Source organism: Hetaerina americana, unplaced genomic scaffold (genome assembly GCF_022747635.1).
Source record: "Hetaerina americana unplaced genomic scaffold, ioHetAmer1.1.p SCAF_12, whole genome shotgun sequence".
In the NCBI taxonomy this organism is placed as follows: domain Eukaryota; kingdom Metazoa; phylum Arthropoda; class Insecta; order Odonata; family Calopterygidae; genus Hetaerina; species Hetaerina americana.
The window spans coordinates 34,340,485-34,368,237 of record NW_027286292.1 but is presented as its reverse complement, the minus strand read 5'-3'; the positions used below and the strand labels follow the sequence as shown (position 1 = coordinate 34,368,237).

At 36.4% G+C, this 27,753-nt stretch overlaps 2 protein-coding genes across 2 annotated transcripts in view; one reads left to right on the top strand and one right to left on the bottom strand.

Moving 5' to 3' along the window:
• The window catches only part of LOC139685776 (heat shock 70 kDa protein 14-B-like), a 30,815-nt gene extending 12,490 nt beyond the window's left edge, over positions 1-18,325 (bottom strand). The window contains exons 1-6 of the mRNA XM_071582884.1: positions 18,020-18,325; positions 17,831-17,911; positions 15,204-15,426; positions 12,447-12,642; positions 5,841-6,002; positions 3,946-4,204 (exon numbers count right to left, since the gene is read on the bottom strand). Coding sequence (XP_071438985.1) covers positions 3,946-4,204; positions 5,841-6,002; positions 12,447-12,642; positions 15,204-15,426; positions 17,831-17,911; positions 18,020-18,070 — 972 coding nt within the window. The 5' untranslated portion in view covers positions 18,071-18,325. The remainder of the gene's footprint in view (positions 1-3,945; positions 4,205-5,840; positions 6,003-12,446; positions 12,643-15,203; positions 15,427-17,830; positions 17,912-18,019) is intronic.
• A 7,805-nt stretch (positions 18,326-26,130) lies between these two features.
• AMPKalpha (AMP-activated protein kinase alpha subunit) overlaps positions 26,131-27,753 on the top strand; it is a 36,864-nt gene continuing 35,241 nt past the window's right edge. The window contains exon 1 of the mRNA XM_071582883.1: positions 26,131-26,584. Within this exon, the coding sequence (XP_071438984.1) occupies positions 26,479-26,584 (106 nt within the window). The 5' untranslated portion in view covers positions 26,131-26,478. The remainder of the gene's footprint in view (positions 26,585-27,753) is intronic.

Below are 27,753 nucleotides of genomic sequence, written 5' to 3'. Positions count from 1 at the left end.
TATATATATATATATATATATATATATATATATATATATATATATATATATACATATATATATACATATATATATACATATATATATACATATATATATACATATATATACATATATATACATATATATACATATATATACATATATATACATATATATACATATATATACATATATATACATATATATACATATATATACATACATATACATACATATATATACATATATATACATATATATACATATATATACATATATATACATACATATACATACATATATATACATATATATACATATATATACATATATATACATATATATACATACATATATATATATATATATATATATATATATATATATATATATATATAACACAAATAGAAAAGAATAGACACATTTAAAAGAACACTCACACGGTAAATTGTTCGAGCTTTCGGCCCTCTCAGAGGCCTTCTTCAAGAGAGACTGAAAATATGCTATTGCAGAGGAGAGGGGAAAGAGCTATGGGCGTGGAGGGGAGGTGTGGAGGGAATGCTGGGAGGGAAATTAAATATGGCGGTTTAGGGTGGGAATTTTAAAGGAACGGAAGGATAGTATGTAGGCAGATTCACGAGTTCTCACCTCTATGTTGGTGGCTGAATCAGGTAGGGATTCTAGGATACTTAGAGCAAAACACTGGTCGAATGAAAGGTTGTGGGAATTGGCGTGTGAAGGGATAGGAAGAGAAGAGAGTGAGGCAGAATTGCAGGAGTACCGGTGATTATTCATTCGGATGGATAAGGGGGTAATGCATTCACCTATGTAAAAGGAAGTGCAATGCTTGCATGATAAAAGATAAATAATATTTTTTGAGAGGCAATTAGCGTGGGAACGAGGTGAGGGGGCTATGAGGGGATGTAGGGAGAGGGGAGTAGGCATAATAAGAGGACAGGTTTTACGTCGGGGGCGGTTGCAAGTTGGGGAAATATTGGGAAATTTGTCACGGGGGGGCGCCAAAGGGTTGGTGGATCTCAAAAGGTTTTTGAGATTGGCGGGTCGTCTGTATGCGATAGATGGGCATTGGGGTAGTAAGGATGAGGTCGCGTCATTGTCATGTAAAATTGGAAACAGTTCTTTAAGGAGGGTTTTCAGTCTGTGTGATCCGGGGTAATAGGTGGTGCAAAGGTTGAGTCCTGCGTCAGATGTGGGCTTGTTATTGTGTGGTGTGTTTGGTCGGGTGGAACGGTGGATTTTATTTTGTAGTAACTTTTCTGGGTAACCGCGTTTGAGGAGTGCAAGGTGTAGATTGGCAAGGTATTTGTTGAGAGTGGCTGTGGTGTTGCAAATTCGGTGTCCGCGGATAGAGAGAGAGTTAGGAATCGAGCGTTTCGTGTGTTGAGGATGACAGCTTGTGTGGTGTAGGTATTGCTGATGGTTAGTGGCTTTGATGTGTACTGAAGTAGTGAATTTGTTGTTTTGAAGTGAGATGTCTGTGTCAAGAAAGGTGATGGTGGAGTCTGAAATGGAAGAGGTGAATTTAACAGTGAAAGATGAATTTAAGGCGGATAAGAAATTGTTGAGAGAATCAGAGCCATGTGTCCAGAGAATAAAAATATCGTCTATGTAGCGGACCCAGAAAAGAGGTTGAAGGGGTTGCTGTGACAGGAAAGTCTCTTCGAGATGGCCCATGAAGAGATTGGCGTATGATGGTGCCATCCTCGTTCCCATCACTGTGCCTTTTGTCTGTAGGTAAAAACAATTTTGGAAAGTGAATTCATTTTTAGTTAGGACGAAAGTGGCAAGATTGAGGAGAAATTCCGTTGAGGGGCGCTGGGGTAGGGGGCGTAGAGAGAGATAATGCCGGAGGGAGGATAAACCTTCTGCATGGGGAATAGAAGTGTAAAGTGAGGTAACGTCGATGGTGGCCATAAGTAGGTTGGGTGTGGAGGGAATAGAGATGGAATTTAGACGGTCGAGGAAGTGGTACGTGTCTTTCGTGAAGGAGGGCAAGGAGAGTACAAGTGGTTGTAGGTGGTGGTCAAGGAATGCGGAGATTCTTTCGGTGGGAGAATTGTAACTGGAAACTATAGGACGACAGGGGATGTTGGGTTTGTGTATTTTTGGGAGGAGATAAAACTGGGGTGTTCTGGGGTTTGGGGGTGAAAGTAGGGATATGTCTTGGGAGGTGAGGCCTTCTTCTGGTCCGGAGTGGAGGAGAAAAGACAGAATTTCGGTCTTTATTTTTATATTCAACTAATACCAAGTAAGTATTAAGTATGTTATTTTTCTTAAGTTATGGTACTAAGGATTTCCTGGGAATTATGCTGAAAATATTTAAGAAATGTATTCAATCTGGATGCAGGGAAAGCCATACTATTACACAGCTAATAGCTGGATCTTTTAGAATTAGTTTTTTTACAAGTAAGCTCAAGGGGGCCAGTTATTATATTATCTAAAATGTGGCAACATGTCTGAATTAAGCTATTACAGGCCTATATGTATACTATCCCTTCATAAAAAAACAATTGAGAAAGTTGCTAGACAAGGACAAGAACCAATGCAAGAACCCATTAACTGATAGTGAGAAGGTCCTATACAATACAATATGGAACAAAGCCATTCAAGAGTCAAAGAAGGTGAAGGAAAAGTGGATTGAAAACTGCTCTGAAAAATTGATGAGGACAAGATGAAGGGAAACATAAACCATATACATAGGCTACTGAAGAGTTATTTTGCAGACGGAAAAGTTAAATTCAAACACACCAGAAATGTAAATCAGAATACACTGATTCAGGCATAAGAAACAGATGGAAGGAGTACACTGAAGTATTTCAATGGTCTGCAATGAGAGTTGCAAGCATTAACAAACAAATTGGAACAAGTATTGCATGAACATACCATATCAATAAACTAAAACCAGGACCTTAATTAGAAGAAGAGAGAAGGTTAAGGGATATGCTGCACTTGCAGAAGAGTAATTAGAACAAGAGGGAGCAGACCTATGAAGCACAATAACATGGTATGGAAGTAGCTAAACATATATCAAGTGCAGATTAGCTCAGGCTAAGGGGTAATTTATGATGAAAATCCAATTCCTATTCTTAGAGAAGCTACCACTACAAACAATAGGCAGTTTATGAAAAAAATATTTGTAGTGCGCAACATTTTATGACAACATAGTGCATAGGAAAAGTAGACCAGAGGTGAATAGAAGCCTTCAAAACATTGTGTTGAAAGCAAATGCTAGGTAGTTAATGGACATAAAGTAAAAAATGAAGAAATACACAGAAGAATAGGCGAGGGAAAGCCAAATTAGAGCATCTTAAAGAAAATAAAAATCAAATGCTTTGCACACACCTAGAGACACAACAAATGGGTTAAGGAATATAAGGGAAACAAAACAGATGGAAATATCTCATGGGAAAAGCTAAGGAACAAAGACATCTACCAAAAAAGGATGTAAGATAGAAGAGTTACCAGGGAATATATAAGTTTGGGGCAGGGAAGAGCAGAGTGCTGCACAAAACCAATCTTCAGATTAAAAAATTGATGAAGCTAATATGAAACAAGAGATATTTCATAAGGTTAGACAGCTCTATTATTATGCACAATCACATCCAGATAATGATATAATCTAAAATTTTCATATCTGCAGTGAGCATAAATAAGTTGAGATCATATTATTGTTAGCGTGGGTGAACCCATTTTTACATATGGATTAGTTTTGAGGTATATCAAATCTGTGGATACACTGTATTATTTTTTCAGTAAACTTGTGCTCTCAAAAATTTTCAGAGTGGCTCTGAGTCCATACACATATTTGAAAATATAGCCTAATTGTATGATCGGGAAACTTTATCATGCTAAGTAAATGATTGTTTGTAGGTGACTAGGGTTATGTGAATCCATGCTAAGTGAGCGATAACTGGGGCTCAGGCTATGATAAAATAAACTCACCTTGTCAATGTCATCAGCTTTCATATTGAGATCCTCTAATATTTCCCAAACTGGTTTGGTGAGCTGAGTAAGAACTGGTGATATTAAACTTTCAATCCTTGACCTAGTAACAGTATGGCAGTAGTCCATTCCATTATAAAATGTCTCCAGGCAACAGGTAGTTAAGCTATTAGTTGATAATATATGCTTACTATGCTCTGCTAGTTTATAGAGCTTCATTCTACACCTAGAATTTTCTAGTGGATTGAACTGCATCCTCCTGAAAAATGCATAACATATTACCTTATTAATCAACCAAATTGAATTTTGCCAGAAAATCTATTCATCGCTTTACTCCTAAAACAATAAGTGAATGCCTCCAGCTAATTTCCATTCTCAAAGTTTTTACACACATACTGGTAGCACTTTTTTGAACATTTAGTCTCCAAGATATGAAGAATTCAATCAATACTGGCCCCAATGAATTCTGAGAGGTAAAATTTAACTTTTAAAAATACAGCAGAAACCCTCTATAACACCCACCAGTAAAAATTGAAAACAAAAATGGAACAACTACGGTGGATGAATGAATGTTTATGATGGACAACTCAATCATCATTAAAAATGAACAATTCACACCAACATGCACACAGGCTAATTTTCACTTACATCAACACACTGACATTGACTTCTAAAAGGTAGGAGCCTATGGTAAGGGAACAAAGTGGACACATAACACAGATTATGAACGTTTACAGTTTCACCAGAAGCCATTATCATGACATGCATCAAACATGAAAGAAGGGAATCGGAGGGCAACACAGGAAAAAGTGGGGATAGACACACATCCATACACATACACAGATACAAAATCAATGTTTGTGGAGAGTTTCTCCATGCCAGTGACCCACAAATAAAGAATGCACAAACCATGATTGTGGATCTGAGTTTAAAAGAGTCCCCCACACTGATTTATAATGTCTTTCATATTTTTCACCCAAGAACATTCCATCAATTTATTTTGTTAAGAAAAACTGATTTTTTCCTCTGGTACGTCATTTTTCCTAAAACCTGATTGGAGAATATGATTTTCTTCAATCCCTGGTCTACACCAAAGTGTCATTGGGGGCCTGTGACTTAATGGTCCAGAAGCATGTGTGTGGGTCACTGGTGTTTTTATGAAACAACAATTGTGAATCTAGGCATGTCGCTTCCACCACTTTGTAATTACTTTCAATCTCTATTTTCCTATCAGATCAGTGTTATGGTTGTGGCAACTGGAACAACTATGTAGGCTGGTAAGCCAAGCCCTTATCTGTTTTTTTCCCTTACCAGAGGATCTTACTTTTTTTTGGAGATAACTAGCATGTATGTTTGAATGAGTAAAATTGATTCTGAGCACATGTTTGTGTGAATTATTCATCTGTTATGGTGATGGAGATTTGTCTTGAATTATTCACCCGCCAGTAAAATTTTGAAGTGGATTATATCTATAAAATTCAGCAATTACAACAAATCCACTGAGTCATTTATTCTATGAGTAAACATAAACTATAGATTTTGTACTTGGTGTATCTAGTGTAACACATATAATCATCTCCGATTTTTCTTGAGTTTTAATACATCCAATAAAGAAAAAAATTTCAAACAAGTTCTGAACAAGTATGCACATCCCAATTAACATAAAATCATGAAAATTAACCTACATTTCCAACTAAATACGTTATTAATTAATGAAAATACTGTTAAAATAGTTCTACAACCTTTCAGAACACTTGTTCCATACACTGCTGGTGAAACCAATGTCCTCAGACATGCGTTATAACAGGTTTCCACTGTATGTGAGAATCAGCAAATATGTTTCCTTTTTTATTAACTCCTGCTTCCTTCAAATTTTCAAAACAATCAGCTCTTACATTTTTACATCTTGGGCCAAGTATTCAAATATAACTGCAGTTAATGCATCCCCTCCAATTCCAGGCTCATATACAGACTTCAATATCTGAAGCATTCCACCTGTTATGACACCTACACTGACTTCCATGGATGATCCACCCACTCGGTAAACTACAAACTTTCTGAAATATAAAAATACAGAGAAAATATTATTAAAACTATAGTAACTCAAAAATTGCACACATTTGCAGGAATTTACTGATGCTAATGTAGCTGTCTAGGATTGCTGTGAATAGAAAGTTTTGTGGCATTGTTTCTCCCACCTTATAAAAAGTTCCAGTTTCAGGGAAACATCTTACTTGGTACCTTAAGATACTTGCTAGAGCATCAGAGAGAGAGAGTCACAAAATGCCACACAAAAAATGTCAAGAGTAGCTATTGCCCAAAACATCTCTCATGGAATTTTTCAATGGTTTTGTCATGTCAAATGAGGTCCTATCTTGTGATATTTTCACTGTAACGCTATTTGTGCATCTAAGTCATTTAATAATAATTTTTACTGGTTCCTATAAGACATGTTTGTAAAAAGTATGGAAAATGTCACACTGCCTGCTCCTATTCTTTGCAGACATCAGAGATTAGTATTCTTAGATTAGTATTTTATTTGCATACACCAGAGTCAGCATATATCTCAAAATAAAAATGTAAGTGTACAGAGTAAAACCATAAACAGGAGTCGGGAGCAGTAACAGGTGTATTTTCATAGAGTTATTTATGAAGAAAATCATTTACTTACAGAGAGGAACATGAATTCATCAACTGTATCGCATTGAGGATCACAAAAACTTGATATAGTTTAGACTCAAATAACAAAAAATTATCTCTTCCCATAATTTTCCAGATAGTGATTTCAAGTATTTCACAACAGCATATCCAGGGTTCTTCGCAAACATTGATGAGTTGTGGGTAGTTATTCTAATGTCGTTACAACCTTTTGTGCTCTACCTATGTACATCAGCATTGGTTTTCAGAGTGAACATGGATTTGATTTGGTGCAAGAGTTAGAATGTTGAATCTTTTAAATTAAGGCCTACAGCTGCTTGCCCTTGGAACTTTTCCTAGGATTCATACTGCCCATTTTTGTAGTCTAAAGAGGTGCATGAAATGATATGTGTGCCTCCACATGGCAATGCCCTATTTCAGTCTGCCATGAAGAAATATATAATACAGAGCAGTAGTAGTGTCAACCAGGGTCACAATTTTTCTCAGGAGGCAATTCAGTGGCAACTCTAGGGCATACATAGTTGATCCACATGAACTTCCCAGGATAGAGACTCATGAATAAGTATCCCTAAATATTTTGAAACAGTAGAAACCTTAATAGATGTCATATCCTGCTGGAGGTTTCAAATGGAAAAATGTAGTAAAAATTATGTTCAGCCCTATTTCTGCAGGTAGTACTTCAAATGTCACAAAATCATGACCATTCCCTGTATCTACATGTATAATGTGATTTTGTATGCCTGTACCAAAACCCCTTCACTGGTCCGAAACAGGGATGTTCACAAGTGCGACACCAGGGGTAAGGATAATTTTCATAATGGCCATTGCAGAGTAGCAGCACTACAAAAAACTCCAGAAGTTTCAGGAAGACTGCTGTTTAATCGACTTCCTGAAGAGTTAAAACGAATACTCCCCCAAGAAAATAAATTCAAAAAAATGTTAAAAATTTCTTTTTAAACAATTTTTTTTTATAGCGTCCAAGAGTACATAGAAAGAGCCAATGTAGGGAATTCTGTTTTTTAAATCTTTAATACTCAGATATTTCATGTACATTATTATTCCTATGTATGTATGTTAATGCACCTATAAATGTAATTGAATCTTAACGAAGCCCATACAAAAATGTGTTGTTCTATGGCGAATAAATCTATCTATCTATCCTCCAAAGAGGGGAGGCTGTAATTTTTCTTAGGTAGGGATGAAATTGAATAAATGTTATTTTATCAATGTTAATAAAAACCAATTTGTTTTTAGACCATTTACTCATAGAGTCAATGTTTCTCTGCACTATGGCGTGGCTTAGGTTCTTGGAGGATAATTAGGGAGTCTAACAGGTTTCAGGCTAACAAAGCCTAAGCAAAGGCTAACAAGCCTTGACAAAGGCTAAGAGACATGAAGATCAACAATTAAACTCATCTTTTCAAAATTAAATCTTACAGTATAAAAATAACTTCCATAATATATATCCAAAGGTCTCAGGTCTGAGAAGCACACATGAATCATTGAATCACAATGGAATGGTTGAATACTTTCATTCTTTGGGTAATAAGTATTTAAGGGGTTGAATTGTTCATGACATGAACTGCATATGGAGCTTATATTATAACCAAAGGTGCAATAGGCACTGCAAGCCCATGGTCAAGTTGTCACATGAACACCATATTTTAGACTGAACGAGTGCCTAGCGTATTAAGATTAAGGTCATGAAAAAATTTCAGGAAACATTGCAATTATCCATGTGCTGTATTTGGAACAACAAAAACAGAAGTGCACCATCATAAATATTAAAAAATTCTTTGGGGGCCACCAACAAAATAGTAACAGAAAATTTACACATGTGACATGTTTGTTTCCAGTAGCTTCTGCAAAACACATGAAAATTAAAAAAAGTGGGCACAAAGTAATCAAAAATTTGCTCCTCATCCTCCCTAGAGTCAATGAGAAAACACCTTCGTGGAAATACTTCACTATCGGAAGCCAGACATAGGTGAACTGAATCTAGTGTAACTCACAACAGCTGCTGCTTAAGCAATATAATGGAAGATGATAAAATGAATAGAGCATATAACAAGAATTCTGACATAATGAGTAAAACCCAAGGCACCATTTTCTGGTAAACGTGTAATTTACATGTAACATAAATTGCTAATAGTGATGCTTACACATGGCACCCACAGTGCTTGCTCAATATTAAAAATGATCTATGAGCCACAAACATCTGCCTACACAAGGTAATCATAAATGGGCATCTTTATTCTATGGCCAAGTTCCTATATTTCAACTGTCTCAGGCTGTAGTTTGCAATTTATGGTTGAACTGTTTACTGGCTTGTTTTTTTCTGTGTGGCAGTATTTCACTTGGTACAGGACACCATCAGGACTAGTTAAATGATTAGATTAAAAATTGGGCTATTTCAAGGATAAAATCATCTGACGACCTTAACCTGGATCAGAAAAAAGCATGGTTTGATTGCATTGACACCATTTCAAAGAGGCTACTTCAATTAATAAGGTCAATATTGTTCATATGAAGGAGACAAAATAAGAGTGAATTAGTAAGTGATGGTAGAATTCACCCAGTACTAAGCTCAACAGTGAGTGATATCCACACATCAGGGTAGGAGGGCCAGTTCCTTTCCCTGTGCCGACTACGGTTTCAGAGTAAGATCTGGTACCCGATTAACCATTCTACATAATCACATGAACATGAGATGTCTGTGCAAGATGGATGCAAAGATTGTTAATGCTCAAACAGAGTGGTAAGAGATGCAGGATTAGGCCTACTGTAATTTAATTACTGGTGATGCGAGTTGGACATCAACAATATGGCACCATATGTAAGAAGGCGAGCAAATTATGGAAAATACCATCATCTCTGACAGTAAAGAAGGCCAAAATTGTTCAGTATGGATGTAAGGTTATTGTGATTTCCTCCTTTGACTGGCAGGGAACAATTTTAACATATGGATTTAACATATGGATTAAAAAAAAAGTCAGACTATCAGATAACATCAGATGGAAAAGTTTATAAGGGATTTGATAATAATACCAAAACAGTCCCTAAGTTAAGCAACCCTAATGTCAAGGAAACATCTGATTAGAAGTTAATTGCCTAAGTTTAAAAACAAAGTTGCAGATATAAATTTTTTTGCTCACCACATCTTTGGTTCAGGAAAGAGAAATGTTCCAGTGGACGTGGCTTTTCTAGATTTCAAAAAATCCTTAAATAAATTAGTTAACTACTCACAAAGCTAGCAGCTAATGGCATGGATAAAAATATCCTGGGTTGGATTAAAGACTTATCATGATCATGTACTAAGGACAGTCATGGATGGTGTTAGCTCTAATGCTGGAGAAGACCCTTTAGGTGTTCCACAGGGAAGTGTTGTCAGACCTATTTTATTCCTTCTTTAGTATAAGAACATTAACTCCATGGTTAATAGATAAACATTTATTTGCCGGTGATGCAGTGCTATACAGAGATCTCTATAATACTGAGGATAAAGCTGCTTTAGCAGATGACCTAAATGCTATAAAACATTGGTGACAAAATTGGTAAATAGAATAAAATTTTAAAAAAGTATGTAGTGATTAATTTTTGGAATAGCAATGCCCTTCAAAACACCTATTGCATCAGGAATACCAATATAGAAAGTGTAGACTTGATTAAATACTTAGGCGTTACCCTCATTCACAACCTCACTAGAATGAATTATTGGAGGAGCTAGGTTGGGTATCACTCAGGGAGCAAATATTAAATTACATATTAAATCTATTGATAACATGGAAGGATTTCTCTTAAGTGATGATTTTGAAAATGTATTATTAGCCTCATCATATTATGGTAGGAGAGATCATGCAAATAAATTTACAGACATTTAAGATATAATTTCCCACGAACAATAAAAGATCAGAATAGCATTTGTCTCCCATGCTATTGATCTAGAAAAACATCTAAGATTACTAGTTTTTACACTGAATACAATACTGAACAATCAAAATTTGATTCTGAAAAATGTAAACCAGTGCAGACATTTTTCTAAACAGGGAAGATGTCAAGAATACCAAGCCCGAAGCATTACTGAAAGTGGCTTTCATGGGATAGATTATCAAATATCCCCCATGAATGGCGTCATCATAAAAGAAAAAAGTATTGTACATTCCCACAAGATTGGGAATCAAAGATTTCACAACATCCAATGGTTGGTTGGATAGGTTTAAAAATAGGCACAATCTTATGCATAAGGTTGTGTAGTGAAAGTACATATGTTGACATTGACATTGCCACTGTGTAGAAGGCATCAGAATTGATTTGACTTCTAGAAGAATACAGCCCAAAAGATGTTTTCATTGCAGATGACACATGATTATTTTTTAATGTATTGCCAGCAAAACCACTGTAATTTGGAGGGTTCCAATGTCATGGAGGGGTGCTTGACAAACAAAGATAATTGTCTAGTTAATCAGAAGTTTAGATGGAAAAAAGAAGCTTCAGCCACCAGTGTTTGGTAAATTTTAAGAGTCCTCAGTGCTACAAATATGTAAAATCATTGCCCACTAGACACAGCAAATTCCAAAGCATGGATGATCTCAGAAATATTTAGGGATCAGCTGCATGCTCTGGATGCTAAATGAGGTCGCAGAAAAGGAAAATTCTGTGGTTTTTTCATGTGTCCACCCCATCAGACAAATGTATACATGAAAATGTTCAGTTCCAATTTTTTCCTACACAATGTATAAGAGATCTCCAACCACTCAAGTTAGATATAATTCACTCATTTAAGGTGTATTGAAGGCTGATAGTACAGAAACTCATATCTCTGCATGATTTTGGTAGGAATATAAAGGCATTAATTGAATGTACTGGATGATTTATACTACATATAATGGGGCTTGGAACCAAGTTAAGGAATCAACAATATATAACTGCTTTAATAAGGCATGAGTTTATGTTTAGCGTGATGTAGAAATTCCAGTTGAAGTTACTCATGATGATGATACTATACACAATGACTTCAGGAACTTCAACATCCAGAAGTGAAAATTCCCCCATCCCTTCATTTACATTTCACACATTTTTTCCGGGTTCCCTAGAAAAGCACAAATAAGGGATTTTACCGAATATGATATTCCATTGTTTAATGCATGTTTTGGAAGAACATAAACTTAACAGCCCAACATTCTTTGGTCCCACCTAAAAAACCTGACTTCACAGTACAAAATCTCAACAAAGTCTCCAGAGACAATCAAATTTTTATCTTGGCCAATTTTTAACTTTTGATCAGCCTTTAATAGTTTAAAGATATTACCTAATAAATGTTTCATGTTCCTTTCCTATATTACGATTTTAGCAGTATCATGGATACTTGATTAAATTAAATTAAACAGTTTGGATTAGAAAAGAAACTAACAATATCATTGGTAACGTATGATACATTTTTACTATAAGATAAAATGATAAGCTAATTGCTCTTCCTTCGTAATTTAGAGTCAATAGAAGCGGTAAAAATATCTTTACATTAAATGCTGGGATTAAAATTTACAAAACATATTTTGCTTAGGATAGTATCGGAAAATAATATCAGAATAGAAAATATAACAGAGGCACTAAAAATACATTGAGTTTTTGATACCACATCAAAAGAATACATCAATATATAAAATGCAATGCAATGTAAATATGCAGTCCATTCCTACTCAAATTAGTTCTTACTAGGCTGGATATGATGGAACATATAATCTCAATCAAAAACACTATCACCCTTTTAGGAATAATCTGTAAGTTTGTATACCATTTAGCAAAAAATGTGTTCTCTGTACTTTTTCAACAGTACAATTACTTACCTTGGTAAACTTTCATTTTCTAAATTCTCATAAGCCATTACTGCTGCAGATGGATCAGTGATTACTTGTAATATATTGAAACCGCTTGAAATCGCAGCCTCACAGAATTCTTCTTTTGCACTCTGGCTAAAATGGTAGGGAACTGTTAAAATTGCATTTGCATCACCATTTTCTTGAGAAGCACTATTGGCTATATCTGAAAATAAGGAGATAAGAACATGATTTCATATAAACCAGCCAGATTTTTTTTAAATTCCAGATCAACATGATCAATTAATAAGAGATTTAATAAGCAAAAATCAAAAAGTAAATAAAGTTAACCCCATAATCTCCGAGCTAATCAAAAATTCGGCAATACGATAGATACCTGTTTATATTCTGTCATCAAAAACGATTATAATTCATGATATTTTCTTAATCATAAACATTCAACCATGAGTTCTAAGTCAATGTGGTTTGAATGGGAGTAAATATAATCAATTGGATGATTGTTGTTTCCTCAATAACTAATTTTGATAAATATATTGTTAGTAATCAACCTGAAGGTTGGTTTGGTAGATGATAGTAGAGTTCACAATGCATTTTTGAAGATAGAAGAGTTTTAACAATTGATAATGAGTGGGCTACTGGCTGAAAGGTACCCACTACCCATAGGTGTGTGCTCTAATAACTGAAAAGATTTAACACAAATAAAACAAAAATGTCAAGCAGGCATGGTCAATCCTAGAATGTAATGTATAATTAAAGATTGCCATAAAATTGAAAACGACTAAAGTCTAAATTATTTCCCAGTCAAAACACAAACAATAAATTCAGTTAATGAATATGTCACCCACAGATAATTCCAATCTTTGGATCCTAAAATTATTATCATAAAGGTTTTATTGATCAAGGTTAGAATATTAACATAAAGTCAATATGAATTCACTCGAGTTCCACTAATATTATTAAATTACACAAACCACTTCCTTCAAAACATTTTCAAAAGAGGTGTCATTAACTATGTTAATTTTGGAAAACTGGAAAAGAAAATACTTTGTTCTTCCACGCACATTCACATTTAGCACAACCTAGGTTTCGAATTACCAAGCCATCGAAAGGACTTTATATGGAAACCTAGGTTGTGTTAAATAAAAACATACATGGAGGAGCAAGGTATTTTCTTTCCCAGTAAAAACTACTTCCACAAAGTGACGCCTCCATCCATCCTATACATTAATTTTTATGAAACAGGGTTGTGTAATAAAAAGATATGAGTAGAAATGGACGACAAGTCATTTTTACGTAATAAACATTAAGTCTACTAAATGAGGGCCAATTCTGTAAATCCACAACATATGTTATAAACAACAAGGAAGCTAAGGAATGAATGAGTATCTTTGGATAGCACTGAATAGACTAATGCAGATTTGTCAAACATTACAAAACATAAATATATTATGAACAGAGCTGCAAATCTTGTGCAAGTTCATTCATTTACTTAAGGATTATTTTTAATTCAATTTATTTGCAGAGGCATTTTTTACTGCCTGAATGGGAAAGATTGTTTGACAAACAGTTTAAGTTGGAAGAATAGAAGAGATGAATGGCTCATGAAACTCCACCATTTTTCTCTGAATTTACACTGGAATTACAACTGGTGCCTCAACTCATTTACTGTACATGCCTTGAATCTAAAACGTGGCAAAATAGCCAGGTAAATGGATGCCTTGGTGGCAAAGCATTGTTCAAATTACTTTTGTCAGCACATTGTACTGTCTTGCTCCATCCCATTTTCTCACTAATTTGCTCCACATTCCAGCGCATCCATGTGTACACATGGATTCTGTCTGTTTGCTGTTTGGTATTTTTTTTTTAAATCATACCGTCGATATTTTTAATAGAGGTGGTAGAACAGAAAAAAATGCGGAGCTGTTTCCATTTTGAAATTGTTTTTTCAACCTTAGGATGTAGTCACATTGGTTTTCATGGCATTGCATTCTCTTTTTATGTTCATGATGATATATATAAAAATTGAGTTTGTGCAAAATAGCTTTATTTGCTTGCCATAGAATCTTCAAGTTTGAAGATGGTATACCTTGCTGGTATCACATAAAAATACATTTTGCTTCATTTATTTCATCACTGCCATGACTTTTAGTGTTTTACATTCCATAAATGCCTGAAACATTTTGCCAATTCATTTCAGGACCTAGTTGTAAATGATCCTAGAGCAAATTCCAAATTGTTGATACAGCTGCTGAAAAATACCTCACCATGAAGCAAACAGGGTGGTAAATGAGGGGTCCAAATGATTACTGAGCCTGAGACACAAAACTTCCATGTTGCTTATTAAATGCTTATTATGTGCTAGGTAAGGACTTGCACAAAGCAGATTTTTGTCAAGACCTTATCTTGGGGGTGAGAGTTAAGATGATCCTCAATTGGCGGAATTGGTATGCTATAGCACAATATGATAAATAAAAATCATTATCAATCAAGGGATTTGTCTTTCATTTCATCATATTATATATGAATACAATAGCTAAAGCTAAATTTAATCTTCTTGAAGTGCCCGCTTGCATAAGTGTGGCAAGTCAAGACTTGAGTAACCTAGGGATAACCTGTACAATTTTGAAATCCTACTAGGATTAAGGTAGTAACATGATTCCAATTTTTCTCTTTATGACCTCTAAATCAATAGAAATACAACCTAGACTCCAATAAATAAGTGAAAACATCACCTCCATGCTTAGCATTACTTACAGAAATACTTACTATACAAATAACGGAATATTTCTTCAACAACCTCTTTGGGAGTAACAATAATTTTCTTACTCCCAACATCTACCACATATTTAGAGTGCCCCTCTTCGACAACAACAGGACAGTAACCCTCAATCTCATTAGCAGCAATTCCTTCAGGATATAAACACATTTTGCTATGAATTATCACATTTCCTGAATTATTAGGTCCAGCCTTTGCTGCTACTCCAACAACCTGCAAACACAGGTCAATATATCAACATTAGGATAATTTGAGAAAGTTAATACAAATACCAAATTTCAAAATAATAGAATTAAAATTATAAAATAATAAACAATTTGGTACCTCTTCTTATGAATTGCATGACTGCTTTCATAAAGCAGCATATCACAGACAACTGAATGCAAGCAAATTATGTTTAAAGGCAAATTCTACTAATGATGCCATTAATTGCACTGCATATATGCATTTCCCACTGCACATTCAAAGCAACAATGATCAACTCTCATTAGTATAAATGCACTTATAGCAACAAACCTTTTTTACCTTTTTTAATGTAATGATACCAATTACTTTTCATGTATATATTGTGGGATCAATTCCTTACGTATTTATAGATTTTCATATTAATGTTAAAAGAATACACTTCTGAAGATAAACTGAAGAAAGAATCCACAGGATCTTTCTATGATTGCCCATTAGATACAGATTTAGAAGTTAAAGCACTGGTTCATTAAAAATTCCTAAGATTTGTTTTTCTGATAGAGCCAAATTTCCCATTGCAAATTAAACATATTGGTATTGCTATCTGCCACCTGAACTCACAAAAAGTAATTCTTCTCATGGCCTTGCTGAAAGAAACAACCACATTAGAAATATCAGTGTCACATGAACACCATTTATACACTGACATTCAATTCCGAAAAAGACAGGACCAAAAAAGGGGCAATTAATTTAAAATAAAAACCCTTGCAGCACTGAGGAAAATTTAAAGAACTGGTGTAGCATCTAAATTAAACTGCTCTTTTCTAGAATCAACAACATAATTTGAAGGGAATACCAAAAATCATATTAGAAAAGACAGATTTAGTCACCATTTTGGAGGTTCTTTTAAACCTCCTCCATCAAAGAAACAATTAGAAGTAACTGATAGCAACTTATCAATAACTGAATCACAAAACCAGTCTTCATAAAATCATTTTCTAATTTATCGAAAGATAATTTTTTCTTGCAATACAAGAGCTTTCACAAAGAAAAAGTAAGTAATAATTGTAAACTGGTGCTTTCTTTTTTCATCTACTATAAATCTGAAATGATTTCCCACAACATAAAATGAAATTTGACATTCTATACAAACATCGCAGGCAATAACAAATTATGATAAGTCGAGGAACAGCTGCCGCAGAACGCAATTCTAAATCGTCTCAAATACAAATCAAATGTAGATTGATCCAAACAGAACTGAGGAGCGAATTCATACTTCCCATTCATTTTAACACACAATACCTACAACGCATACACGTTTGATCAAGAACATGACACAAAATTATAATATTTCACTAAAGTGAAACTGCTTCAATATACATTGTCAATTTTGAGATTTATGCGCATAATTTTATTGTGCCGCGACCGTCCGTGGCAGAGCGGTCAAACCGAAAGATAAATGTGGGCGCGATGGGCGCCCAGCCACAACTTCATCGTTACTAACTTCCTGGCCCGGTGGTCCCCCAAGTCCCGACTTGGCTCCGCGTGATTTTTTTTGCTTCCCCGACTGAAGAGAGCCAAAAGAAAAGGATTGGGAGACCGTGGAAACATCCAAAGGCATGTTACAACGTTCCTGAGAGACTATCCCGTCGAAGAGTTTCAGTGTGCCTTCTAGACGTGACAGACACGTCTGCGCAAGTATCCTGATGCGGGGGGAGAGTATTTTGAAGAATTTTAAGCATTTGCATAAGCACGATTAATTAATTTATTTTTCACCGTACCCTGTATGAAAATGAGTTGTTCGTGTTCCTTTTCACTTTCCATCATTAAGTATCCTAAAGGAAGACTATCAAGCATGTACTACTCAATGTTTGAAACATTTCCCTCCCAAATTAATGAACACACTTCTCAGTAAAAACACCTGAAAACTAAAGTATGCTCGGTAATACCTAGTAAACTTTAGAGCATTAAAACAATTTGTGAATGTTTACGAGAAACGCCCCAGCTTAAGTGTTTTCTTTAAAATAGCTGAGAAAGAATTTCCCTAAACTATTGCACAAGGACAGCACTTCCATCAGGTCATCCTTGGCATCATACCATGGGAATGCCCACAATCCTTTTAGTTTCTGTACCCTATCCATAAGGATAGAATAAGTTTATTGACATTATTTTCGGAAACAAAACTCATATTGATTAGTTTTTACAAAAAGGTAGAAGAATGGCAATGTCACTATTTATCAGCTAATAGCAGATAAGTATAAACAATTAAATTGAATTGGTACCTTGGTGCATAGTAATTTAAATTCGCGCGCCAACTCGATGGTATAATTTAACTAGTATTGGTTAACATGCGACAACCGAATTTCAAAATTGCTGTCACGCGTGATAAATATTACCAAAAGATACTGATAAAATGCGAAAAAAATTAGCATACCCTCTCGTTATCCAATACTTCCACCGACGCCGACGTGACTCGCTCACCTACATAATTAACTAAAACTTGAACCTCGTCATCCTAAATCAGAAAAAGTTCTTTATTAGAAATTTAAAACGATAATACTACAAAATATATATAAATAAAATATATCAATATAACATACTTAAATGAAATAGCGTACGATACCTTAAGCATGGCTATGCATGCAGAAGTGTTCCCAACGTATAAGCCAAACATCTTCAGTCGGAAAATTTACCCAGAGAAATGGATAAAGGGAAAAGCCCAGGCTTTTTTGAACCGCCGAATTAGTTCAAATCAAATCGTAAACATAGAACTAATTGCCCCTATTCGTCCGTCGTCTACTGAATTAATTTTTTACGAAAAGAATCTTTACGGATCATGTGGAATCCAAATTTTCGACAATTACGTCATCTCCTGGATTAACATAGGTACTAGTGCACACTGCCCTAAGGGCTGAGGGAAAGACGAGCGTCGAGCGCTAGCAACTGTTCCCGAATCAGAATTGGCGGTTCAAAACGCTTAGATGTATGATATGCGATGGAGATGTCTCGTATTTTTTTAAATCAGAAGACTGTCGACCCTCGTGGTTTTATTAATTAAAGGAGGCCCAATTTAGTTATTGTCTCGAAAATTGTGACGGAATAGTTAAATCTGTTTACAACCTTGCGTAAAGCTAAATTATGGAGTAATTGAATTATGATTGCAAGGACTGAGCAATCGCAATGAGGAAATCCTGGGGCCGTACGTTGAGAATACATCGATGTGGAAAGGATGAAACTACCTACCTCCAAATGAGAAAGTATTTAAAACTAAAATGAGCGAGCATCATGATGTCACTTATATTTGCTTCGGCTAAATACCTATAGTTAAAAATTAGCTGAAACTTCATTTTTTCCTGTAACTGCACGAAATAGTTTACGAAAAATGTATTTTTAATAAGTAAATAATTTTTTCTAACTTAAATAAAATAAGTATCTTTATGCTAACCTAAGTTTGAAAATCTTGATGAATGAAGCACTACCACTATCTGGGTTTACCAATGACAAAGCAATAGAAGCCAGGCATTTGAAACCGGTTAAGGTAGGTTTTTGGATGGACACAAATATATATTTTGGGACTCCTAAAAAAGCACAAAATCCAGTCTCCTACTCCAAATCAGGTCCCTCTTCATCTCCGAGTATTTTCTTCATCCCGTCCAGCATCCCTATCCTGTTCCTTCCCTTTCCTCGTTTGCCTAACATTCTCCCCCCTATTACAGTCTTCAACATCCCACTGCCGGTCAATACCCCCTTCATCCACTTTTCCTGCCTCCATAGGATTTTTCCCAACCAACCCCTCTCTTTGCCCACCATACCAAGTACTTCCTCATTTATTTTCTTCTCTGTCCATTTCACCTTCTCCATTCTTCTTCACACCCACATTTCCAAAGCCTCCAGTGTACGTCTATCCTCCTGCTTCAATGTCCACGTTTCCGCTTATTTAGTTTCATCTCCCTTAATGCCCTTTCTATCTCATCATTGAGTATTCCTGGACCTAAGCTATCTTCCTCTACGCCATGTTCCTTTTCTATGTCTAACTTTTTTGGTCTAAGTTCTTTACCATACAGTTCTTCTATATATTCTTTCCATCTCTCTTGGACCTTTCCTGCGTCAACTATTATCTTACCCAACTTATCTCTAACTGTTAGCATAGATCTTCCTTTGTTACTTCCCGATAAAGATTTAATTTTGCTGTACATCATACCAATTTCACCCTTCCTCTGCAAACTTCCCATATCCTCACACTGCGTCTTCCACCATGCGCCTTCTTTTGCTTTATTTGTTGCCCACCTCAATTTATTGTTTAACTCTTTGTACTTCATTTTGCCTATCTCAGTGTGTACATTCTTCCATTTTCTCCTCTCATTCATCTTCGTAATGATCTCATCCGTGATCCATGGTTTCCTAGTCCTTTTAGCGTTAACGGTTCCAATAGTGTATTTTGCGGCTTTAGACAACCCTTTCTTGAAACTTTCCCATTTTTCTTCGATAGTACTTAGCTCTTTACCATCCTGTATGATTTCCTCTACCGCCTGTTTGTTTTCCTTCCTTTTCAAACCATTTAATGCTTCTACATTCCATTTTCTAACCCGCCGCCCCTGCCTTATCTTTTTGAAACGGACGCTACATTTCATGGCAACTATATTGTGGTCAGAGTCCGCATCCGCTCCCGGGAAGCTGTGTGAATTTATTACGCTGTTCCTAAACCTGTGTCTAACCAGAATATAATATAGCTGATACATTTCTGAGTCACCTGGCATTTTCCATGTATAGCTGCATCTTTTGTGGTGTCTAAACCAAGTGTTGGTGATGACTAGCCCCTGTCTCCTGCAGAACTCAACTGCTTTCTCCCCGCGGTCATTCCTCGTGCCTAAACCGTAGTCTCCCACCTCATAACCATCTCTTCCTTCGCCTACCTTCGCATTCCAATCCCCCATTGCTATCATATGTTTTTCTGAAGGAACACCTGCGATTATGTCCTCGTATTGATTGATCGTATATCCTATCGACCTCTTCTTCCTTATGGTTGCTCGGTGGCATGCATACCTGAATAATAAGTAACCAAGTTCGTCGGTTCTGCATTTATCTCTACTAGTAATAATCTATCTGTTACCTGCTCTATGTTGACTACGCTTCTTGCTACCTCTTCATTTAATACTATGGAAACCCCTCATTGGCTGTCATCCCCGCTGCTGTATATTATTCTATAACTATCACTCCAGTAATCCCTGCTATCCTTCCATCTCACCTCACATAAACCTAAAATATCTATATTTCCTCATTCCACCTCTACCCTTGCAGCCGCCTCACTGAGGAACAGACGCTGCGTGGACTACCTTTCGTCTGGCTCCTAACCTTCGACCTACCTGGCATGGGTGACCCTACCAGGAGCAATTATTGTTACTCCCGCCAGCACAGCTCTAGGGGTCATCGGAACGCACAAGCCCTTCCACCACGTCAAGGTTGTAGTCCGGGTAGGGGCCAGACATTTATACCAAGAATTTCGTTGCTGATGACTACTAATGAAAAGTACTCCCTTCAGAGTTTTCCTAAATGTCTATGTTGAATTACTTCGCTGTTTACCAAGGTGTCTTTGCAATACCTGAAAGTTTTCAAATTATTTTAATAACATGCAAATAATTTCGCACGAATATTTCAACCTTGAAAATTTTAATTAACATAGATATGGTACCTATGTCGAAAAAAGTAAATGTTGTAGTAGAATATGCTTTCTATGGTGACAAAATGCTATCACAATTCAATATTTGTAGGTGTATGTATAAATTAAACGAATTACGATCAATGACGAAAATGGACTTACTGCCAGAGTAGTGGTAACGTTTATCATTATCTGAAAAGAAAAAAAATAATTCGTTTAATTTAAGAGATAAACAGTGTAGATGTGTAAATGCTGTACCAGATTATAGGTCGTAACCGACTTGGAAGAAATAAAACATACATGTGTGTAACTGCAAATTGTCATAGGTGTTTTAGACATCTCATTTCCGAGGTTACAACAATATTCTTGTGATAACAAGAAAAAAGGAAAATGTTGTGAATCCAAATAACATTGAATGCACTAATACATCAAGTACTTCCTAGGTGAATGCATCCATTGCGATTATTATGTTTGTTAAAGCAGTTTGACTATTCATTGTACATTCCCCCATTCCACGATAATGATCCCCCTCTCATCAAACCAATTCCCAATTATTTGGCCCGACAAATGGCAAAATATGCACCGCAACATTCATGCATACTGTTTGAATATTCCTTAGAGTGACTTTTTCTGTTCCTTGCTTCAAATTGGAACTCCAGCCAGTGTTCAGACAAGTCATGGCCATTCTGAAGATGCGGAGGTGGAGCATAATACATAGGTTGTAATACCAAGATGTAATAGTAGACATGCCATGAACTACAGCCTTAATGTGGTGGAAGGGCTTGTGCGTTCTGATTACCTCAAGAGCTGTCGGTCATCCAGGCCAGATGGGCCGAAGGTTAAGAGCCAATGGAAAGGAAGTTCGTGCAGTGGTTATTTTTCAGTGAGGCGGCTGCAAAGGCGTCTTACCCCAGTGGGGCGGCCACTGAATGATAATGTCACTTTAAAAAAACTATTGAGGAAGTAAGATCTGATGCTTTCGCGGCGTATTTGCTTCATGAAGTTTTCTTGAGTCTTCCACTGAGTCAGGCGTTCCATATTGGCCGATGTTTAGATGCCCGACCATCGTCCTCAGGGTAGACTATTGTGAAGGCAATGGGAAACCACTTCAATTACTATTCCCAAGATTGCTGAGATGAACAGTGTAGAGAAAATGAGTACCAGCAACTATGGGACTGTGTAGGCTGTGTGTCATGCCTTCAACAACAGAGGCAAGACTTCCACAGTCGTCATCTCACAACAACCTTGTAAAGCAAAATGGATAAATAAAGCAAAAGAAGCGTGGCAGAAGACGCAGTGCAAGGATATAGAAAGTTTGCAGAGGAAGGGTGAAATTAATGCGCTATACAGCAAGGTTAAATCTTTATCAGAAAGTAAGAAGGGATGATCTGTGCTAACAGTTAAAGATAAGGTGGTTAAGATAATAGTTGTCACAGGAAAGATCCAAAAGAGATGGAAGGAATATATAGAAGAACTGTACAGTAAAGAACTTAGACCAACAAAGTTAGACATAGAAAAGGAACATGACATAGAGGAAGATAACTTAGGTGCAGGCATACCCAACGATGAGATAGAAAGGGGATTAAGGGAGATGATACTAAACAAGGCCGTGGGGGTGGATAACATCGTGGAAGAGGCTATATGGACTGATTCGTAGTAACTATGAGGAAAGAATCTGGTGGGAAGACTGTGAGGTAAGTATTAGTATCTATTCCAAAAAAGATAAGGGCTACATCATGTGTGGACTACAGATCAATAAGTTTGATATCCCACGCTGTTAAAGTGGTTCTAAGGATCATCAAGAAAAGGATAGAGAGGTAGGGCAAATGATTACTTAGGGGATGCTCAATTTGAGTTTAGGAGGTGGAAAGAGAGGCGCGATACCATAGCAGTTATGAGATCACTAATCGAGAGTAATATAGAATACAATCAGGAAGTATTTGCTTGTTCCGTAGATTTCGAAAAAGCATTTGATAGGGTGAATTGGGAAAACTATTGGGTATATTGCAGAAAATAGGAATATCTTCGAAGGACAGGAGGCTAATTCGCAACCTGTACATGTCTCTCAGGTGTGAGTGGAGAACAGGGAGTCCGGATGGGCTGTGTTAGGAAGAGGAGTAAGGCAGGGTTGCCCATTATCACCATTGCAATTCAACGTATATGTGGAGGAAATGATTACAGAGGCATGGGAAGGGCCGGAGGTAGGAATAAAAGTCAGTGGGGAATTCGTAAAATCAGTTAGGTTTGCTGATGACCAAGCTTTAGTTTGTCAGTCAGCCAAGGGGTTGCAAGCATTACTGAGTGAATTGGGAATTCATTGTGACAGGTATGGGATGAGAATCAATATTAATAAAACAAAGGTTATTCAATTTTCCAGAAAGAAAAATGCTATGCTAAACATTAAAACTGGAGGGCAAAAACTAGAGCAGGTAGAACAGTTTATGTATCTCAGAAGTGTTTTGGACCAACACGGTCAAAGTAGTAGGGACGTAAGGAGAAGAATTGCGCTAGGTAAAAGGGCTTTCACAAGGAGGGGAGAGTTGTTGACAGGGACGTTGAGCAATAATGTTAAGAAAAGGCTGGTCAAAACTTTGATATGGAGCGTAGTTAGGTATGGTGCAGAAACGTGGTCACTGAAGCAGGAGGTTAGATGTAGATTGGAGGCTTTTGAAAAGTGGGTCCAGAGAAGGATGGGGTAGGTGAAGGGGACAGAAAGGAAAACAAATGAGGTGTTGGGAATGGTGTGTGAGGAGAAGGGATTGTTGAGAGAAATCATAGAGGCAGGAAAAATACATTTATGAAGGGCATATTGATTGGTAGTGTGATGTTGAAGACTGTTATGGAAGGGAGAATGCTAAGAAAACAAGGAAAGTACAGGAACAGGATAGGGATGCTGGGCAGGTTGAAGGAAGGAAGTACTCAGGGATGAAGAGGGCCTTAATGTAGTCTAGGTTGCCGGATTGTTTTCTTAGGAGTCACATAATTTTGATGGGGTAGTTGTGTCCATCCAAAAACTAAATGAACTGGTAGATAACCTATAAACAGTAAGTATAGATGTATCCTATCCGCCAGATCATTCTTTCTTGAGTTGTAATATTCCTGAAAAAGTGCAGTAACTCATAATCCCTTAATGCTGATGATACAATTTGCAGCTCTGCTACCCTGCTTCTAGATAAAAGTAGGCTCACATTAATTAAGACCAAGGACGAGAAGCACGTGCTAGGTGGAACTAAGCATCAACCTATTAGTTGAGATAATTAGAAAAATCACTGCAGTTAGTAACCTAATTTTACTTGGTAATATCCTGAACCCTCCCATGGACTACAACTTTGACGTGGTGGAAGGGCTTGTGCGTTCCGATGACCCCTAGAGGTGTGCTGGCGGGAGTAATAATAATTGCTCCTGGTAGGGCCACCCATACCAGATATGTTGACGGTTAGGAGCCAGACAAAAGGTACTCCACGCAGCGTCTGTTACTCAGTGAGGCGGCTGCAAAGGCGTGTGACCCCAGTGCGGCGGCCATTGAGTGATGGTGTCACGTTAAAAACACTATTCAGGAAGGCAACGGGAAACCCCCTCAATTACAATTCCCAAGATAAATATGATGGTCACTAAAGAGATTTTGAGTCCTGGCAACTACGGGGCTCAGCCCAATTGGCTGTGTGTTGTGCCCGGCAGCAGGGGAGGCAAGGCTTCCGCAGTCGTCATCCCACGAAACCCTTGCAAGGGAAAACCGGCAGCAGCAGAACAGAAGACGCAGAAGAAGAAGACCACATTAGTTAGAATAGGAACGTGGAATGTTGGGACAATGATGAGGACAGGGAAATTGGAGAATTTTAAGCGAGAGATGGAAAGGGGAAAAATAGATATTTTAGGTCTATGCGAGGTGAGATGGAAGGATAGTGGGGGTTACTGGAATGATAGTTATGGAAGGGAGACTATTAAGCAGACGAGGTAAGGACAAGAACAGGATACATATGTTGGACGGGATGAAGGGAAGAAGGAGTTACCAGAGATGAAGAGGGACCTGATGCAGTCTAGGTTGCTGGATTGTGTTTTGTTAGGTGTCACAAAATATTTATTTGGTAGTTGCGTCCATCCAAAAACCTACCTTAACCGGCAGATTACCTAATAAATAACAAAAAATCCTGGAGAAATCGACTGTGTTCTATGTACACATTAAAGGCCTTTTGATAAATGTATTATAAATATTTCAGTGTAACACCATTGAAAGCATTTTCTATTGACCTAACAAAACTTTAAATCCCGGAATCTCAAATATTATGTCTGATCGCGAGAATAATCTATATATTTAAATGTAAATTATTCCTCCCAGTATTTCAGTCAAAGACCAATCGCTACGAGGAAGCATGTAAATTTTGAGCTGCGTGAATGAGGTACATTTATATTTTCTTTGGGAAATGCAAGTAGGAACCACTGATTTGAAATATTCTTAAATATCACACAAGTAATCTAAGTAAAATTTTTCAAAGATAGTAGCCCTGCTGTCACATGCGAGTTTTTCTTTCCTTTTGGCGCTGGAATATATTTAATATGCGATAGTCCGAAAACAGCACTACGACCATTACATCGAACTTTGAACATTGATATAAAAATTTGACAATGACATACACCCATATATAGATGAGTTCTCGTTTCTATACGAGGGTATATAAAAACAAGTTTTTGGAAAGGTATTATTGACACCCATGACATATTGGAATTCAATCATGGTGTGGCATTTATCTGTGACAGGCAAAACGATATAGTTGCAATTATAGTTCATATTATTTATTTGTATATTTCAATGACATTAAATTATTTCTCGTTTCATTATGTTACTACATTACTGATGTTGACATGCTTATGAAAAGTGTGCTGATAATTGTTAATTTAAATATGTGATTTTGCTCTAAGCCTAAATTAATGGTAAGCTGTTCTTAAGTGTATGCATTTGTTTGACCAATGCTTTAAAATAAACATTCTTGATTTAATATACAAAACAATAAAATGACGGTATTACCGAATATTAATCGATACTGTATGTCGATATTCTTCGATATCAAGATACCCTCCCCTCCATACATTCCATGCGTTCCCCCCCGAGCGAATAATGTTTACGTTGTGTCTCTGTTGCTTGTGTTTTTTTAAAGGTCAAGCGTAGTTAAGAGGACTTGTGTACTGCATTTTACATTAAACTGGTTTTGCGCTTTGTTCGTGCACTCATCAACGTTAAACTTCAATTCGATTCTGAGATTGTGGTTTAAAGGCATTCGCTTTACGTAACTAAATGTATCTCTTTTGCCCTCAACGCATTAATAGCTTTTAATATTTATTTGCTTAAAGACAATTATTGCAGAAATATAGTGTGTAGGGCCCGTCATATTACAGATATATGTTAATAGTCTTAATACTGGTGTTGCAATATGGCTGAGAAGTCACAGCAAGGCCCACACCTACAGCCTAATGTCAAAATAGGCCATTATACTCTGGGACCGACACTTGGTGTTGGCACATTTGGCAAAGTGAAGAGTAAGTAAATATTTATTTTTGGGTAGTTATGTTTAAATGATCTATTCCGTTTTATATTTTTATTACGTGACTGTAGGAAAGAGCTGTGTTAACTTTGGTTATTTTACATTCACATAATTATTTGCTTGGTTAACTTATATTTAAGACATTATTGATTGGTTCTTGTTTTCTCTTATTTCGTCGCCAGCTATATAATAGTACATGCTATGGTATTTGTAAGAATTGGCCTCCACTGGGTTGTGTTGTGCAGCATTTACACAGACTATTTCACTGAGGGTTTATTTAGGTATCTTAGGAAACAAATACGAAAATTTCAAATGTTCATCGTAATATGGAGGAAATTATCTCAATATATTCACCCTTAGTTAGAAGATAAATCTCTGTGTTCCTTTTCTGCTCCAGCCATTAGTAATTCTTTATACTCTGAGAATATCAGTGTGTGATTTTACTGGTCAATGCTAGGTACTTCTGATGCCACGAAGTCATTTATTTGTAACCTCTTCATATTTTTAATCTTAAATGGCAATTTGCTTCCTTGAATACATTTAAAGGTAAGAGTGGCCAAGCAAGGCATGAAAATTTATACCTAATCCAAAATCGCCATCGCTTTCCTTTTACCCATAGCAAGTATTCGGGACAGATATGTCATATTGTATTTGAATTTACAGTAAACCCTCCCTGATCCGGGCCATATGGGTCGAGATTTGTTAGATAAGGTAAAATACGCAGTACCTACTCAATATGACATATTAATGTTCCAAATCGATGAAACAATTAATACATTCTACTCATTTAAATATGAAATAATCTTATTCAAGTAATATCGTCAATTTTCAATTATTTAGTTGTTAGTGGTTGATAAGTATATACCTTAAAAAATTCAACAGGACTCATTGCACCATCCCATTTATTTATTTCCATTATTGATGTAGCCAATCCATTAGGTTATTATTTAAATGAAAGAGGGATTCTATTAATGGGACACTGAACCAGTCAATCAACCATGGAAAACGCGGTTGAGGGGTAATATATGTCACATTACGAAGGTAAACAAAAAAGATAGCCTGCTCATGTGACAGGTTTTTCGAAGAGTTGTACTGTCTATAGATCTGATCAAAATGAACCAACGCTTATATACTTTGTGTCTTTTAATGTGACTACGTAATTGA